Source organism: Lemur catta, chromosome 21, assembly GCF_020740605.2.
Source record: "Lemur catta isolate mLemCat1 chromosome 21, mLemCat1.pri, whole genome shotgun sequence".
Lineage (NCBI taxonomy): Eukaryota > Metazoa > Chordata > Mammalia > Primates > Lemuridae > Lemur > Lemur catta.
The window spans coordinates 25,362,081-25,380,037 of NC_059148.1; the positions used below are offsets into that span (position 1 = coordinate 25,362,081).

Sequence of the window (17,957 nt, forward strand, 5' to 3'; positions counted from 1 at the left end):
CCCGGAGCACACATCTGCTCTTTCAGACCTAGGGCTGGCGCAACTCCCCACTGCTGCTAGCCCCGGGGTTCCATGCTGCTCCTCACTGGCTCCTCTAAGCCATGCTACACCCCTATATTAAACTCTTCTCAGATGGCCTCTTTGAGTGCTTCTGTTTCCTGCCACGGCCCTCTCTAATGCATACTTTATTTAAAAGAAAAATTACCAACATGCAGAAAAATACAGAGTGATATAACAGAATTCATGTGGCCATCTTCCAGATTTAACAGATGTCATACCTGCTTCTCTATTTGCTTCAGATTAAAAAAAAAATCATAGATGTAGCTAATGGCCTCCATCCCATTCCTCTCCTTCCTTCCTCAAAAATAACTGCTATCCTTGCTTTCTCTTTGCAGCAGGTGTAAAGAAAATTTAAAAGTAAAAAAGTACAAAAAAAGAAAAAAATAGCTGCTATCCTGAAGTTGGTATATATTAATATCTCAGATATTTTTATATGTCTCTTATCTATGCATGTACCTATAAACCACATATAGTGGTCTTTCAATTCTTCTAAAATTTACATAAAATTTATACACACAGTATATATATCCTTTTAGAACTTTTTTTAAATTTTTTATGTTTTTTAGAGATAGGGTCTTGCTATGTTGCGCAGGCTGGTCTTGAACTTTTGAACTCTTGGCCTCATGCAATCCTCCTGCCTCTGCCTCCCAAAGTGCTGGGATTACAAGCGTAAGCCACCATGTGCAGCCTGGGACTTACTTTTTTCTACTCAGCATTATCTTTTTGAGATTTATTTATGACGACTTATGTATAGCAAATCGGTTTATTTTACCCACTAAAAATTAGAATTCCAGCATATGACCAAATCATAATTTATCGTGTATTACAATCACAGGCATGACCAAAGGGAACATCTCTGTCCAAGTCTCCTGGCACACAGGTGCAAATGCTTCTCCAGAAGAGGAATTATGAGCTGTCGCCTATTCCCATCTTCTACGTTATTGGCTATTTCTTTTCAGCGTAGTTGTACCAGTTTATGCTCCTACCACCACTGATCAGCTCTAGGAGATGGAAGAAATGTTCCTCCACCTGTCAACAGCTAGAAACACCTTTGACTGTAAGTGACATCTATAAACGGCATCATACTGTCTAAAATCAGAGGCTGTCTTTCCTGAAAGCACCATCATAAATGATCATCATACTTCATTATAGCTAAGGGAGGAGGGGCTCAAGCCACAGCTGGATGTCTCCTGCCCCCTGTGTGCTTAATCACATTCATGGACACTTGAGATGCAAAAAGAGGCAAAGACAAGGTCCACGGAACAGCTCTTGTAGGCTGGTGACACCAAGGCCACCAAAGGAAATGGGTGACAGTGGTTGGCAAGGAGAGTGCTGCTGGTGCTCCAGAGTCCCACGTGGAGGGGGCGGTTGGACAGGGGAACCAGCTGCAGCCCAGGCACATGCTGAGTTCAGGGCACTGTGCGGAAATCCCTTGGGACAGTCAGCCAGGGACTGACACGAGAGCGGATGCATCATACTCTCATGGACAACCATGCAACATGGAGAAAGTCTTGCTGTTCACTCTCACATTCAGGGGGATCCCCAAAGGTGGCTAAAAGAAGAAGCCAGGAACGAGTGACACAGGTCAAGCCAGTGAAGAAAGGCCAATTTCATTTGGAATGAAAGGAAGCGTCTTTAAAATAAGCCTTTGCTGTCTAGCCTTGTTTAATAAAAGGCACAGTTCCCCAGATGGGCAAGAAAACAACCAAGTGCATCAGAGGCCCAAATAAGGCGTGCTTGGATCAAAAGCAGACCTCCAGGCGCTGCTGGGAAGCAGAAAACATCACAAAAGCTACCCAAGTGCCTTGTGGGCAGCTTTCACAGCAAGAGATGACAAGATAAAGCTAGACACTCACGCTGGATGCAAGGCACATCCAAGTTCCAGTTTTAGCCACACTATAGACTCACCATGTAGCCCAAGAAGACCGTGTCCACTCTCTCATTCCTTTCACTCCACACCCAATGGGAATGTCCATCGCCCGACCCCGTGGGAGGTAAGAGATACCTCACTCTGCCTTATCTGCAAGCAGTGGTTCTCAAGGGAGAGTGATGCTGTCCTCCCATGGAACACTGGACAATGTCTACGAGCACTTTTGTTGTCACAACTTGTAGGGGGAGGGAGTGCTACTGGCATCTAGTGAGTAGAAGCCAGAGATGATGCTTGACATCCCACAGTACACAGGTAGCCCCCACAACAAAGAACTGTCCCACCCAAAATGTCACAGAGCCGAGGCTGAGAAACGCTGCCTTAAAAGGCCAGGCACAGGGAGACGCTCTGCACTGGGAGCAATTCCCAACTGTAAACTGGGCCAAGGCCAATGGCTTCATTTCCCTTTCAAATGCCCTTGCCATCATCTTCAGCTCCCCTAGCGCCATGTCTACCTGAAGTCCCCGTGCACCACCGTGGTCCTCTGCTGATGGGGGAGATGGAGTGGCAGCCACTCGATGAGCCTCTCCATCGCCAGGATGGTGCTGGTTTCTGAGGCTCGATACTGCTTAATCCAGGTTTGCACCTGGCGTGGAATATAGTCCCCTGAGGGAAAGAAGATTAGAACACGGTGTGCTATTTGAACAAACTCCAAAAGTTTCGAAAATTAACCAGCACGGTGAAACCCTTTGTAATGCTCTGCAGTGGCGCCGCACCTTTGAATGGATTCCTACATTCCCCACGCAAATGTTCCTGCCACCCCAAGTGGAAGCCACTGGCTATTTTGTCTCGGCTGGAAGAGTGTGGTCTGGGCACTGTTCCCAGACACCTGGCCTCCAAGCCTGATCCCTGGCCCTCTTAAAGATCTTGTGAGCTTCCTAATAGCCTTTAATAATCCCTTTTGGTCTAAACAATAGTGCTTGGCTAACAGCATGAACTCTGGAGCCAAACTGCTAGGATCTGAATCCCAGTTCTGCCATTCTCTAGTTGTGTGATCTCAGGCGGGTTACTTAACCTCTCTGTGCCTTCGTTTCTTCATCCTGAGATGGTCCTCACAGAGCTGTTAAGGATAAAATACATAAAGCCCTTGGAACTCTTCTTGGCATGTGTTAAGCACGACATGAGTGTTTGCTATTACCAATCAGCTGCTTGCTAAGAAACTCAAGAGATGCCACAGTTAAGGGACTCGAAAGTTACGTCTAGGAACATAAACCAGAATGAATTCTGGAGTCAACCCAGCCACAATCCAGCTCCTCACTTGGTTTAACCTCTCTGAGCCACCACTGCTTTACCGGTTCAGCGAGAGTATTGATGCCTGTGTTCCGCAGGGTTGTTGTGAAGACTACGTGAAATCCATATGTAACGTGCCAAGCACAGTGCCAGCAGAGAAGGCTGCCCGATAGGTGGTGGCCATTATTAATGTCACTATCATTAGCTGTCAATTGACAATTACTAATTGCCACTATTAATAACATAATAATAAATAATGTGTTAGGTCCCTGGCTCTAAGCCAAACCTTCACTCCTCATCTAAAAGAAGAATGTTCCCCAGAGGATGAAGGCTTTGAAGACAAGGACAGAGAAGTCGGCCTCCTTCTGCAGAGTCCACTGCACCCAGATGCTGGCCCTTCGGAGGATCCCCTGGGCTGTGAGACGCGGAGATCAAAATCCATAGGAATTTAATTGGAAACGAATCAAGCCTTTAGGACTATCTGCCAGTTTTTAAGAATTACAAGAAATAGAAGATAGCAGTAAATGAAACCACAAGGAAATAACAGACACAAATCTATAAGACAACTGACTTGGTCTCTTAAAAAATTCATAAAAAAACAAGTGGGGAGACTGTTCTAGATGCCCTGATTTGGAAAAAAACCCACTTAAAATGGTAAATGTTCTTGGATATGATGATGGTAAGAAATGTCCTTATTTTTAGAAAACTCATACTAAAGTATTTAGGAATGAAGTTTCATAGTCTCTACAACTTTGTTAATCACACAAATAGACATATATACATATCTATATATAATATGAGAGGGTGATAAGAAGCAAATATGGCAAAAGTTAACCATTGTTGAGATTAGGGATGGGCATATTGTTATTGATTGTACTATTTCAACTTTTCTGTTAGTTTAAAAATTACCATAAGAAGTCAAATGAGAAACCACAGGAGCTGAGTCTTGGGGAAGGAGCCTCTCAGTGAATTGCCCGTATGGATCTGGGACTCCATGGTCCCGCACATGCCGACCCCGTGCTGCGCACATTTTCCTCCTCATGGGAAGCAGATGCAGCTGTCCCAAGTCTCTGGCTCTGTTGGCCACTGGTCCCAAGCAAGGCCTGCCCCAGCTCAGAAATGTCCTTCCCAAAGCAGCTGCCTCTCTGGGACCGGAGAGGAGGGTGATGTGTTCCCCACGGATACTTGGTGGAAGGTTCCTTCTGGTAATCAGACTGTGCCTAAAGGATCTTTGTCAAAAGCCCCTTTTGACTAGAAATCATGTTTGCATGCTCTTTTTTTTTTTTTTTTTACAAATTTAAATTTGTTCTCTTGAAGAGCCAATACATTCATACGGCTCAAAGTGAAAAAGTGACAAAAAGGAATGCAGTGAAGTTTGTCTCCCAAGCCTCTGCATAGCTACTCAGCTCTTCTCCCCAAAGGCAACCTGCCCACGGGACTGGTTTCTTAGGTTTCCTTTTGGAGACAGTCTATGCTGTGCAGGCAAACCTTTGAATTTATTTAAATATAAATCATTTTCTACAAACGATGGAATCTATATAACTATTCTATATGTGGCTAATGCCCAGCCCAGCAGCTGGGGTCCTGACACAACCTGACAAACTGTGGGTTTCCTGAACCTGTAGCTGGGCCGGGCGCGGTGGCTCACGCCTGTAATCCTAGCTCTGGGAGGCCGAGGCGAGTGGATCACTCGAGGTCAGGAGTTCGAGACCTGAACCTGTAGCTGGATCCTTGAACCTGAAATCCGATGAAGGGGCTGGCCGTGGGTCACAGGAAATCACGTCAGATTTCTGCTTTGTCTCCTTGTGCTAACAGGTCAGTGGAAAGAGCATCAGAATAATCCACTTTAAAAACACAAAAAGGCAAAGGATCCATCTGGACAGGACGGCGGGTGGAATCTCCTTGAGCGATTCTCTCGCCACACAGGTATGTCGCACTGCCTGTCACTGCGCTGGGGGCTTTCTCTTCATTCAAAGCACTGGGATCAGCTGCCATGTGCTTCTCCCCTCACCCAGTGAGGGAGGCAGGGGAGGGCTTTGAAACTCACCTTTACTACTGAGAGAACTATGACAAAGTAATGTCACTTGCCTAAGGTTACCTGACAAATTAGCAGCTGACTTCTGGTCTAGTGCTCTTCATACTGTAAAACAATGGACCAATATAGAGGACATCTGTTATTTTGACCTGTTTAGCCAAATTTAACTGGGCATCCTGTACTTACTTTATATTAAATTATATTTAATATAAATTATATTTAATTTCCGATAGACAACAAATAAATTTTGAGTATATTTCCCTATGGGATCACCAAGGTGATCTGAAATTCAAATTTAACTGGGAAGCTTATATTTTTATTTGCTAAATGTGGTAACCTTAGTACATAGTCATATTTCCTTTGGAGAAAACTGCCCACCTCCATATCAGTCCATACTGTTTTGGTGTGGCTGACCTTGGCCCCAGTTTTAGACGAGGGTGACGCGTGCAGGACTGGCAATCAGATCACTGTATCCCTCCAACCAGTAACTGACTCAGAGCTATGCCCATAACCCAAGAGGGGCCAGGACTTTCTTTCTGCCCTGGGGGTAACAATCTGGTAGGCCATAACACTGGAGCTGACTGGGGCCATTTTGCCAGAAAATAAGAAAAACCTGGGAATGAAACCAAAAGAAAAGAAAACAGAGCTGAGAAAAGGAGAGAAAACTGATTCCTGAAGCCCAAGGAAGTCCTACAGGGGTGGGAAACCTGCGGGCTTAAGGCCACATATGTTCTTCTAAGTCCTTAAATACAGCCTTTTTACTGAATCCAAATTTTACAGAAGAAATCCTTTTATTAAAGGGGTGCAGCAGAGAAAGATGAAACTTTTCTTGCCTCCTTTGGTGCTTAAAAAGAACAATCTTGAAATCAGAAGGCCAAAGGTTCCCTGCCGGGTTGGGAGCTAATAGATTTATTTTTAAAATTCAAACTCAGCCAGTTTGGGCCAGGCACGGTGGCTCACACCTGTAATCCTTAGCACTCTGGGAGGCCGAGGCCGGGGATGGCTTGAGGTCAGGAGTTCAAGACCAGCCTAAGCAAGAATGAGATGCTATCTCTACTAAAAATAGAAAAAATTAGCTGGGCATGGTGGTGCGCACCTGTAGTCCCAGTTACTTGGGAGGCTGAGGCAGGAGGATTGCTTGAGCCCAGGAGTTTGCGGTTGCTGTGAACTAGGCTTGATGCCATGGCACTCCAGCCTGGGCAACAGAGTGAGACTCTGTCTCAAAGAAAAAAACAATAAACAAAAAACACAAAAAAACCCCAAAAAAACAAAACTCAAAAAAAGTCAGTTTGAATTGGGTTCTGAAATCTGCAACTTTAAGAGTCCTAACTAATACAAAACTTGGTTTCCAGAACAGAGTTCTACAAATGTCAGATGTTACAATGTGGAACTGGCTGTGCTAAGAACAGGTGGAGGCAGAGAGTACTCCCTCAGTTCTGCTGGGAAGGCTGCAAGCCTGCTCTGTTGTAGCAAAGTGTTTTAAATGTTAGTTTTGAGGATTCAGACCATGTGCCCTCGGAGTGGTGGAACTTCAGGTAACTTGGCAGAAATAGGAAATTGATGTACATTGGACATATATTGTAGCCTCTGATAAGAGCCTATAGAAAACATATACATTTTGGTTAAAGATAGAGGAAAAGCCGCTGAAGTGGCTCATGCCTGTAATCCTAGCACTTAGGGAGGCAGAGGTGGGAGGATCATTTAAGGCCAGGAATTTGAGACCAGCCTGGGCAACAAAGTGAGACTCCGTCTCTATAAAAAATAAGAAAAATTAGCTAGTTGTGGTGGCGCACACCTGTAGTCCCAGCTACTCAGGAGGCTGAGGCTGGAGCATCGCTTGAGTCCAGGAGTTTGAGGCCACAGTGAGCTATGATGACACCACTGCACTCTAGCCTGGGTGACAGAGTGAGACCCTGTCTCTAAAAAACAAAAACAGAAACAAAAAACTATCCCTGTTGAAAAGAATATTTATGGCAAAGGGTGAAAATTGGAGAAAAATGTATCTTAAATACCCTTGGCCAGTATCAGAAAAAAAAAATTTAAATGGCCTAGTGAGATAAAAGTTGTAGGGGAGAGAGATTCTGTAGTCTATATAGTTACTCCATGAAGGGACTTATCCAAGGCTAAAATGTCCAAGTAAGCAATATCTCATTAAAACTATACTAGATTTCCAAGGAAGAAGCTAAAGTTCACTTTACATTTAGCAAACACCTGGTGTGTTAATAGCTGAAACCATTCAAATCCTAAAGCAGAGCTGCTAGTGATAAAATGACCAGTGTGGACAACGTGCCTCTTGCTCACCGTGCTTCCCGTAGTCTTCCAGGCCCGCAGCCTGGAGGTCCACACTGTGGATTTTGCACAGGACTCTGTTCATGGCAGTGTATATGGCTCGCCTCTGGCTGGGCTCCAAGCCTGGCAGGGAGGGGTCTTTGTAGATGAGGCCTGGGCAGTACTCCATCAAATAGAAGGGGGTGCCAATGACGCTGGAAAGGATGAAACAGACAGGGTGTTTCAGGGGCCCAAGTCCTAATGTGGAGGGCTGTGAGTCACGGCCCTGCTCTAACTGTTCCTGGGTGTACGATTTGACTGCTGGTGCAGAGTTCAGACCAAGTACTGAACACTTCCTTTTTCCTTTGCACATAAGTGCAGGGCATAGAAATATCCCTTCTCCCAGCCGAGGTATACACGCGTACGCGGCGCGCGAGCGCGCGCGCACACACACACACACACACACAACACACACACACACACACACACACACACACGCATGCACGCACGCGCGCGCGTATATACTTCTTTGCCAGCATGCTGCATTCTTCTCTTTGATCCATTTGTAGAAGCCATCAGAATAGGTTTAAGTGTGATAATGTAGAAAGTGGCAAGGTTAAGAGGGGGAACTCTGAAGTCCTACAGAACCAGGTGTAAATCCCACCTCTGCCCTTTACTAGCAGTGTGACCCTGAGAGACTTACCAAACCTCTCTGAGCTTTGGGGTTTGGGGGCTTTTCTTTTCTGTTTTTTTGTTTTATTTTTCCAGGACCATTTCTTCCTCTAAGCTTTAGTGTTTAGTGTCTTTTTGTTTTCTGTTTTTAAATCTGTAAAACATACCGACTTCAACAGTAATTATAAGAATTAAGGGAACAAATATATACTGCCTGGCCTGGTGTCCAGTTCCAATGAGGGTTCAATAAATACCCCTTCTTATTATTGAGTTGTTTTAATCATGTTTTGGTGATATGAACTGTATAACATACACTGCCTGGTAGTATTAAAGTGACCCACTGACATGTCATGAATCTATCTTTTAGTTATTACTGGCAGTCAGTTTACTACTCTAAAAAATTATTTTGAAAATTCTACCATTATAAATATTTGTCCTGAGTTGAAAAACTTATAAAAGACATCCCTGGGATAATTGGAGAAATTCAAAGATGGTGTATATATTAAATAATATTATTAAATTATTGTTAATTATCTTAGGTATAATGGGGCTGTGGTTATGGAAGAAAACATCTTTACTCTTAAGAGATGCATACTGTCTAAAAACTACTTCAAAAGGTCAGTCAAAAAAATAATTTTATATATATGTTATATACATACATACACATACACACAAAAAGCAAATGTGGCAAAACGTTAATAATGTTTTAATCTAGGTGAAGTATAAATAGGTATTTATTACACCATTTTTTCCTCTTTCAACTTTTCTGTATGTTTCAAAGTTTTCATAGTTATGAAAAGTTAGGCAAAAAGAGAAAAGACTTGTTACAAAGCTGTTTAAAATAGTTTAGAAAGACCACAATAAAAAATTAACAAAAACAAGGAACAAGAAACTACATGAATATATATTTTTAGTATGTTAAAAAAGATGTTTTCTACCAATCTCATAAAAAGCAGGCATATGTTGATCTTTCAGGATAATTTAAAAGATCTGAGAACTTCTGGGGGAGGTTGCTATAAAGTCTCTTTTCTCTCCTACCCAAATTTTATTTGTCTTGAACAATCTGGAATTTGAATTGGTATATAGGCTTTTCACTCCTGTAGCCTGAATATGCAATAGCAAAAATACATCTGAACTTTACCTTGAATCTTCACAGAGGTCAACAACGTTAGGGACAGGTACTCCAGCTTTTGCAAGGGCTTTCATAATCCTGCTAGAACAAAATAACATAAGCATAACTGCTGGCAGAACTGATGAAATGTTCTTGAAATTACTTTTCTGATTTAAAAATTAGTACAGGCATAAATTGAAATAGAATTCTAAAAAATATTCAATTGACCCAAAGTAGGTAAGAACACAAAACAGATGGGATAAGCAAAAAACAAATGGTGAAGTCATAGATCTAAATCAAACATATCAATATATGACCTAACTATATGATGTCTATAGGAGTTATGCTTTAAATATAAAAACATAGATACGTTGAAAATAAAAGGCTAGAATGGGAAGTACTGTGCAATTGCTAAGTATAAGGAAGCTGGTGTGGCTACTTCAGTGCCATATAAAGTGGGCTTTAAGGCAGAGTATTGCCAGAGACAAAGACAGGCATTTCAAAACAATAGAACAGTTAATTATCAGGAAGATATTACAATCATAAATACATATGTGCTTAAAACATAGCTTAGAAATACATGAAGTAAAAATGATTCAAATTAACGAGAAAAATGGATAAATCCACAATCATAGTTGGGATTTTAACACCCCTTTCTCAATAATGATAGACCTAGACAAAGTTTTATCTAAAGACATAGATCTGAACAATGCTACCAACCAACTTCCTCATGGATATTTCTAGAACACTCACTCAGCAATTTCAAAGTACACATTATTCTCAAGTGTACACAATATGTTTACCAAGATGAATCATGTGCTGGTCCATAAAATAAGTCTCATTAAATTTCAATAAATACTGAAATCTTGCAGACTATTTCTCAGATCTCAGTGGAATTAAACTAGAATATGATTAAACTAATGTATGGTATCTAGAAAAAACCCAAATATTTGAAAACTAAACAACATACTTCTATATAACCCATAGGATAAAAAAATATCAAAAGAGAAATTAGAAAGTATTTCAAATTAGAATAATAATAAAAATACAGAATTTGTAGAAGCAGCTAAGAAGTGCTTAGAAAGAAACTTACAATTTTAAATGTTTGTATTAGAAAAGAAGAAAGATTTTAAATCACTGACTTAAGGTTACATCTTAAGAAGGTAAAAATAAACCCAGAGTAAGTAGATGAAAGGGAATAAAGTTAATAGTAGAAATACAATAAAAACAGAAAAAATTGACGAAACCAAATATTGGTTCTTTGAATAGATCGACACAATTGATACATACCTAGCTAGAATGATGAGGGAGAAAAAGAGAGAGAGAGAGAACAAATTATCAATCAATACCAGGAATGATAAAGAGGGGATATTATTACAGATCCTACATACTTTAAAAAGTAGGCCAGGCTGAGGCTGGAGGATCACTTGGGCCCAGAAGTTTGAGGCTGCAGTGAGCTATGATGATGCCACTGCTCTCTAGCCTGGACAACAGAGTGAGACCCTATCTCCAAAAAAATAGAATAATAAGGTGATATTATGAATAATAAATTTGATAGCTTAGGTGAAATGGAAAAATTCTTTAGAAATTCCAATTTATCAAAACTAAAACAAGATGAAATAAAATATCTGAGTAACCCTGTATTTATTAAACTGAATGCATAATCAAAAACCTTCTCCTAAAGAAAATTCCTGGCACAGATGATTTCACTGGTGAATTCTATGAAACACTCAAGGAAGAAATTTTTTTTTTTTTAAGAGACAGGGTCTTGCTGTTGCCCAGGCTGGAGTGCAGTGGTGTCATCATAGCTCATTGCAGCCTCAAACTCTTGCACTCAAGTGATCTTCCAACCTCAGCCTCCTGAGTAGCTGGAACTACAGGTGTGCACCACCACACCCCGCTAATTTTTTCATTTCTTGTAGAGATGGGGGTCTCACTATGTTGCCTAGGCTGGTCTCAAACTCTTGGCCTCAAGCAATCCTCCCACCTTGGCCTCTCAAAGTGCTGGGATCACAGGCGTGAGCCACTGCTTCTGGCCACATTTGGCATTTTTTAAGCAGATACTGTATTACATTCAAATGAACATTTCAGTTTTTACTACAATGGAAATTCTGTGCATTCCTGGATCTTTTGAATATCATTCTAGCATTCCAGAATTCCTTGGTGCCTCTGGGAATGGTTAGAGAGAGATCCCAAGCATGACATATAGAAAACACAGTGGTGGTTTTACAATTTTAGGGTCTCTCTTTCCACAAATACACATCTGCTCTTATATGGGCATATAGTAAGTGCTCAGAAATGGCTGTAGGTTGTCTCCTGTGAGTAACCCCTAAGGCTTCATAATCGCCAGTCAGCAGTCCCTGCAACACCTGGAGAAGGCAGAGCCTAAGAACCAGACAGTCAAGAGGAGAGACAGTAAACAACAAGAACTAGGAGGGGCTGGGAGCTGAAATCCCATTTTCCTTATTACTCTCCGCAACTCTCCTTCTGTAGAGCGTAAGAGGCTGAAATAAGAAGAGAAAGCGCAAATCTCCCAGGACAGCGAGCCCCACTCTAGAGCTCTTTTGTGGCTTTGCTGCCCACTCTCCAAGGGATTTGGAGTGAGGTTTTTTCCTACCTTCTATGTTTAAATTTTCCTGTTTGCAAAACGAACTATTTTACTGGGGATGGGTTATAAAACATTTATTCTTTTAAATATTTTAGTATAGAAAATTTCAAACACATACAAAGGTAGAGAGATTTGTATAGTGAACCCCATGTACCTGTCATCCAGCTTCAACGACTATCCACTCATGGCCATGCATAGCCCCATTAATATATTGATTTTAAGACTAAAGGTCTTAAAGAAGTTTTCAAGACTAAAGGGCAAGACTAAAGAGCATCTCAATAATGCCTTTTTTCATCTCGAAGTTCCAAAAAAAATCTAGTCTTCTTAGGTTTAGGAATAGAAAAGAGAAGCCAAAATTCTGAATGGAATTAGGTTATGTGTTCTCATTTGAAATAACCGAGCGATTCCTAATTGCAGTTTTAAATGTGTCAGGACACTTTTACAGAGTGCTGACTTTTCAGTTAGGGGCTGAGCGTGTGCAATGTGGAGACCAGGTGGGCAAGTGCCCCCTGGGCCCTGAAACTTACCTGAACTCCCTCTCCACTGCGTGGGCAGATGGAAGGAGGGCCCCTGGAGGTTTCTTCCTCAGAACCAGCTGATGATTGGCCAGTCTGATGTAGTAAGTTGGATTTGACTGCCCGTGATCAAACTGTAGGAGTTCCAACGGGCCTGCAAGTTTGCAAACATTGAAAACTCAAACCGGATCTGGAGGACAGATCTGGACAGACATTCTTTCTTTCTAATGAGTCCTGCACTTGGGATGCAAAATATCCTCATCTGGTATGCAGAACAAGGAAGGCACCTCCTCCCTGGGTACCAGGAGTGACTGAGTCCCAGGCGCACCTGCCAGCTTGGGTCCAGAATCACATGCCACTACAGTTTGGCAACGGCCACTGGCTTTACACCACGATAATTTTCTCACTTTGTACGAGTGTCCAGTTTTACCCTTCTTGCCAACTCCTGCTCCATGACCAAAAACATTTTTATTCTGTTTATCAACCACAAGCACAGTCATGGCAACCCATCTTGCCAAATGGAACGCTTTAAGCCTGAGGATGAAAAGTGCCCTGTGTGTCCTTCAGCCTGACACTGACGTGACAGCTAAAAGGAGCTATGCAGAGCCCTTTGGCTTGAGCCAAAGCTGCTTCCGTGGGATGCAATTTCCCACTCCACCAGGCTGAATTCTTGTAGGCTCCTTGATGAGGTGAAGCCCACTAACCCTCAGCTTCGTAGGACTGAACTCTGGATGTAGATTCATTTCACTTGGTCGGAAAAGCAGGAGAGCAAAGGGACTGCCTGAGTCTGTCAGCCCGGTCAGAAGGGGCCCCTCAGCTTTGCAGAGACACTACCAAGAATCCAATCACCAGAAAACATCGTAACATGAAACTCCATCAATAAAAGCCTTTTTCAGGGACCAAGTGAGTAAGGCAAAACTTGATCATCTGGTAAGAATCTCTTCAAAAGCTCGCAAGGCGCCTGTTTTTCTGATGGAGACATCTTGTCACATATTAAAATCATGCAACTTTCATGTCACCTTCACAAAACAGGCTGTCCTCCCAAAAAATTAGAAACTCTCAAACGCCCCTGAGCACACAGTGCAGTCCCCAAGTTCCTCTCCTCCTTGAAAGCCGTCTGCAGGCGACTGTGCCCTACCACACTCTCGGGTGCAGGAGAGGTGCAAATGCACTTTGGGGAATCCGTGAAAAAGGAAGTTAATGCTTTTTCCTAAGCAAAACTGAAAACAGCACTCAGATCCACCAGGCCCAATGGCTGTTTCCCCATCGCACTGCCTCTTTGTCTCTGGCACATTCCATCAGGGATTGAAAGTGAGAACCAGACTGAAAGCCCAGCCTTAGGGAGAGTTACCAAAATACCAAAATTCTCATACCTGTGGTTTGGATCCCCAGTAAGTCTTTGAGGTACTTCTCCAAGGACTCTTTTGGAATTTCCATTGTCTTTCTCACAGGACGCGTGTTTGGAATACTCGCTCTCAATGTAAAACCCAAAAGAGCTTCTAATTCCTTTACTGCAGTCTCTGGGTCACGAACCTGGTTTCGGAGAGAATATTGAACCACCAGCTGATCCTGACCTCTCTTCCTGTTTGTTCCCTGCAAGGGTAGTTCTTTAGAGGAAGTTATTGAAGAAGTCAGTTCTCTGAGGAAGGCCTTTAGAGCCAGGATATCCAGCTAATGAGGAAGCAGCAGAATGAGTTTCCTCTTCCCATTTATTAATAACTCCTAACCACACTGAACTTTCTATCTGTAGGGAAGAGCATCAGTCAAGAGTTCACAACACAGTGGGGTGTGATGGTTCCTGCCTACAGTCCCAGCTACTGGAGGCCGAGGCAGGAGGATCACCTAAGCTCAGGAGTGCAAGGCCAGCCTGGGCAACATAGTGAGACTCTGCCTTAAAAAACATACTCTCTTGGGCCAAGTAGGCAGAAGGAAGATTGTGCTGAAGCATTTGCTCTGTCCCTACAGCCCCATTAGCTTAATAATGAAAACTCAAATGTAGAAGAAGCCTGGCTGAGACCTCTCACTTGGCTTCTTGTACTTCATGGCCTGGGTGGCCTGGGTGCTCCCCACCTAGAACAGCATCACTAGATCCCCAGGACAGTCTCAACGCCACCCCAGGTGTCTTAAGCCTGCCATTCACCTCCTTGTGTATCTCTTTTCTCAAAATGCCTTCTTAGTATGTGTTTACCTTGCTTCCCATTGAAAATACAAGCAGCTAGTTACATAGATGGCCAAATTAATAATAAAAAAAAAAGATAAATATGGAAACATGGGGGAAAACCACTAAGGAAAGCAACAACTACAAATGTAAAAAGACTGCATAGAAACATAGTGCCTGGCACATAGTAGGGGTTCAAAACACAGTGACTATTACCTTAATGGTGTGAATGCCAAGGCTGGCAGCTGCTTTTAGATTTGGTCCAAGATCGTCAAGAAAGATGGACTCAGAGGGCTGCAGGCCCAGCCGCTCTAAGCACAGCTGGTAGATCCTGGGGTCTGGCTTACAGATACCTTCCAGGCAAGACTCCACGACCTGAGGGAGGGACAGGAATGAGAGATGAATGTCCCTAAAGGTGGCGCTCGCACATGCATGCTGGTAAACTGTTTGAAAGGAAGAGCATGAGGAGGACAGTTGAGATTTATTTCAGTAAGTAACTTAACAGTGTTATGATATAAGATGATGTTGCCTTCTTACGTTGAGTGATTTGACAATACCAGGTTACAACCTGGGGGCAAACTCATGAAACCAAAGCTCTGCTTCAGATGCCATGACCTCATACAAACAGCAAAGCCACAGTGGGTGGCATTTTGCTAATGCCACATGTTGGGGCTACACAGAGCAGAAGATAAGCTGTACATGTCAGCTTTATGGAGAATATTTTACCATTTTTCCAGAAAGAAGGGAATGTTAACTGCTACAAAATAAACATGACTTTAATGTTTAGTTAAGAGGTTAAAAAATAACCCATCCATACTCAATTTAGACAGAAATCCCCCAGAAGGGCTGACACCAAAGAGACCATAGTGGCAAAGACACTGTTCCTTTCATGCTAAGAGGCTCCTCTACCCTGACAGCCTTGCTTCAGCCATGTGCATGATCTGGAACCCGGGGGTCTGGTGAGGGTTCAGGAGAACCCTGAAAAAGCTATCTCAGCATCAGGCTATCTCTGGTGCAGAGACCCCCTGGAAGTCCTCTTACACTGTCTCCAGGGCTGAATCTTCTATAAAGTGGGCCCAACTGGGCCATATAGGCCTACAACCAGCACCCTCTAAGAATACAACTAAATCTCTGACTCACTGCTTGGAATGACCCACGTTCTCCAAGGCCAAGGACAAACCCGAAGGCCCCTCCCTCCACTTATATTCTTGGCTGGGTGAAACTGTTCTTTCAGGTAAATAAATGTCCTGAATAAATTCGGCCTTTCTACTTACTTTTCCTTGTCTCCTAAGGACTTGAATGAGTTAAAAGAATACTAAGAAGCTCCCCCTAAAGAAAATGTCAATAGTGGGTAACAGAGAAGCAGGACGTGTCAGACACCAATCGATACATTATGCTAGAAGGAAGCAGCTTCTAGCTGCTGTGCTTCATAGCTGTGCCAGTCGAGGCAAGCAGTGAGACAGCAGAGGGGACTCAGGGGATGGGGCCAAGTTCTGACAAGCAGACAGCTCCTTTCTCCAGGTCAACTGCATTTGGGTGAGGTGAAAAATCCTGAAGATTTATTTGACAGATCTCTGGCCTTCTCATTCTGTTCTATTTTGCACAGATGGCATGAACCTGTTCAAGGTTTCTATTACCTTCTCAGCAAACCAGGAACTGTGGGAACATGGCCAGTGTTTGCCCAAATACAGATGAAATAAAAGTGGTTTTAGTTTATCAAGGATCTGTCACAGGAAGATGGAAGGGAAGCTTCCTTCTCAAGGTGAGCATGCTAGAGGCTGTGTGACAAGAGAGAACTGTGGACAGAATCCGAAGTCCCTCACTGCATCTCGGGGGTTCCCACCCCAACTGCACGGCAGAATCCCCTGTGGTGGTTTTCATAAATATGCACGTCTAGGTCCTGCCCAGACACACTCAGTGAGAACTTCCAGGGAAAGGGACCCGGCACCTTTACAAACTCCTGGGTCATGCTGATGTGCAGGCAGAGTTGAAAACCTATGTGTTAATCTCACTGGTCCAAATAAGGGCACAAACACACATAGCAACAGGCACATTTAGGACTAAGGGGCAGGGAATATGCTACTTTCTGGAGTCAAACCAAAGTACCTCTTCCAAGGATGGAAAGAAACAGAAAGGGGCTCTATTAATAAAATGTGCAATGCTCACGTTATCAGAGAAGTTTCCCCTAATGCGTTCCAGAGGCCACCGTGAGTCTCGCTGTATTTAGCCAGATGTTCCCCATTTGCACTGACCCAGACTATCCCTGGAGGAGTGGGCCACAGGGAAGGGTCCTCCCGATCCATCCCAACTCTGGAAGGTCCTGGAAGCCCTATGCCAATCTGGGCTTTGGAGTCTCTAAAGGGAATTATCACTGCTGTTGTTTATAAGACACAAATAAACATTTAAAAAGTGCCCAAATATAGCCAAGCATGTCAAAACTGTATCATAAACATTAGAGGTTGGCATATACACATGGAGCATGTCATATAAATTCAGCAGGGGAGTAAATCAGGCCAGGAAAGCGGTGAAGTTTTACTGGACAGCGCTGGTCTAGAAATTAACATCACAGCATGCAGGGCAACATAGTTGGTTTGAGAAGAGAAAAGGTCAAAAGGCCCATTAAGGTGTGCGGGCTGATGGAGACGCTCTTGTTACATGAAGACGAAGGCTCGAATTCAGAATGTAAGGGAGTCTTTAAAGCTGAGGTTACAATCAGTTATCAAATCCCACAGATGTTGACCTTGCTAAGAGCACAGCGATATTCTAAAAGCCCTGTTTTCAACCCACTGCATCTAAACCTAACTTAGTCAAGTTTCTGAATAAAAAACCAATCACTCAAGACCTGCTAAAAGGCAGCATTTAATGTTGCATCCCGAAGCAAAGGCACGGATCCTGTTCTGATTGTTTGAATCACTGTGAGCTTACCACATCAAACTGTTTCCGGTCCAGGGGCAAAAAGCTTCTCCCTTCGGGAAAGTAAAAATTATTGCTCAAGACTGCAGTCCGAAGGCCTTTTGCCCGAATTTGAGTGATGGCCTCAGTCATCACTGGGAACTGCTTTGACACTTGCTCACTGGTCACCAGAGAGAAAAATGAGTCCACAGGCACAGAGGTCTTTGACTAAGAATGGGGAGGGCAGAAGAGAACCAGAATCGTTAAGAGTGAGAACCAGTCCTGACCAACAGAAAAGACTTATTCCTGGCTTCCTGCTGTTCTCTGGTTATTAGTGTCCAGACTCTCGGCTTGCTGTCTCCCTCCAACCCCGTGCTGAACTCTTCATCTAAGGTTTTTTAAAATTAACTTAGAATTAGAGTTACAATGATTGGGGAATGGAGCTATTTATATCAATAATGCAATTAAATAACTTCTTTAT

At 43.1% G+C, this 17,957-nt stretch overlaps 1 protein-coding gene and 1 long non-coding RNA gene across 8 annotated transcripts in view; one reads left to right on the forward strand and one right to left on the reverse strand.

Annotated features, from left to right (window-relative positions):
- Positions 1-17,957, reverse strand: part of ACAD10 (acyl-CoA dehydrogenase family member 10) — a 45,215-nt gene that overhangs the window by 18,489 nt on the left and 8,769 nt on the right. For 6 of the 7 annotated variants that reach the window (XM_045534804.1, XM_045534805.1, XM_045534807.1 and 3 more), the window contains 7 exons: positions 17,510-17,704; positions 14,801-14,959; positions 13,800-13,959; positions 12,439-12,580; positions 9,334-9,405; positions 7,554-7,735; positions 2,443-2,593 (listed from right to left, as the gene is read on the reverse strand). In XM_045534804.1, the coding sequence (XP_045390760.1) occupies positions 2,443-2,593; positions 7,554-7,735; positions 9,334-9,405; positions 12,439-12,580; positions 13,800-13,959; positions 14,801-14,959; positions 17,510-17,704 (1,061 nt within the window). The remainder of the gene's footprint in view (positions 1-2,442; positions 2,594-7,553; positions 7,736-9,333; positions 9,406-12,438; positions 12,581-13,799; positions 13,960-14,800; positions 14,960-17,509; positions 17,705-17,957) is intronic. The other variant, XM_045534808.1, reaches the window with a different exon arrangement.
- On the forward strand, positions 867-8,777 carry LOC123626046. The gene is made up of 3 exons (XR_006730726.1): positions 867-1,117; positions 5,033-5,143; positions 8,732-8,777. It is a non-coding gene; the product is annotated as an uncharacterized LOC123626046 (long non-coding RNA).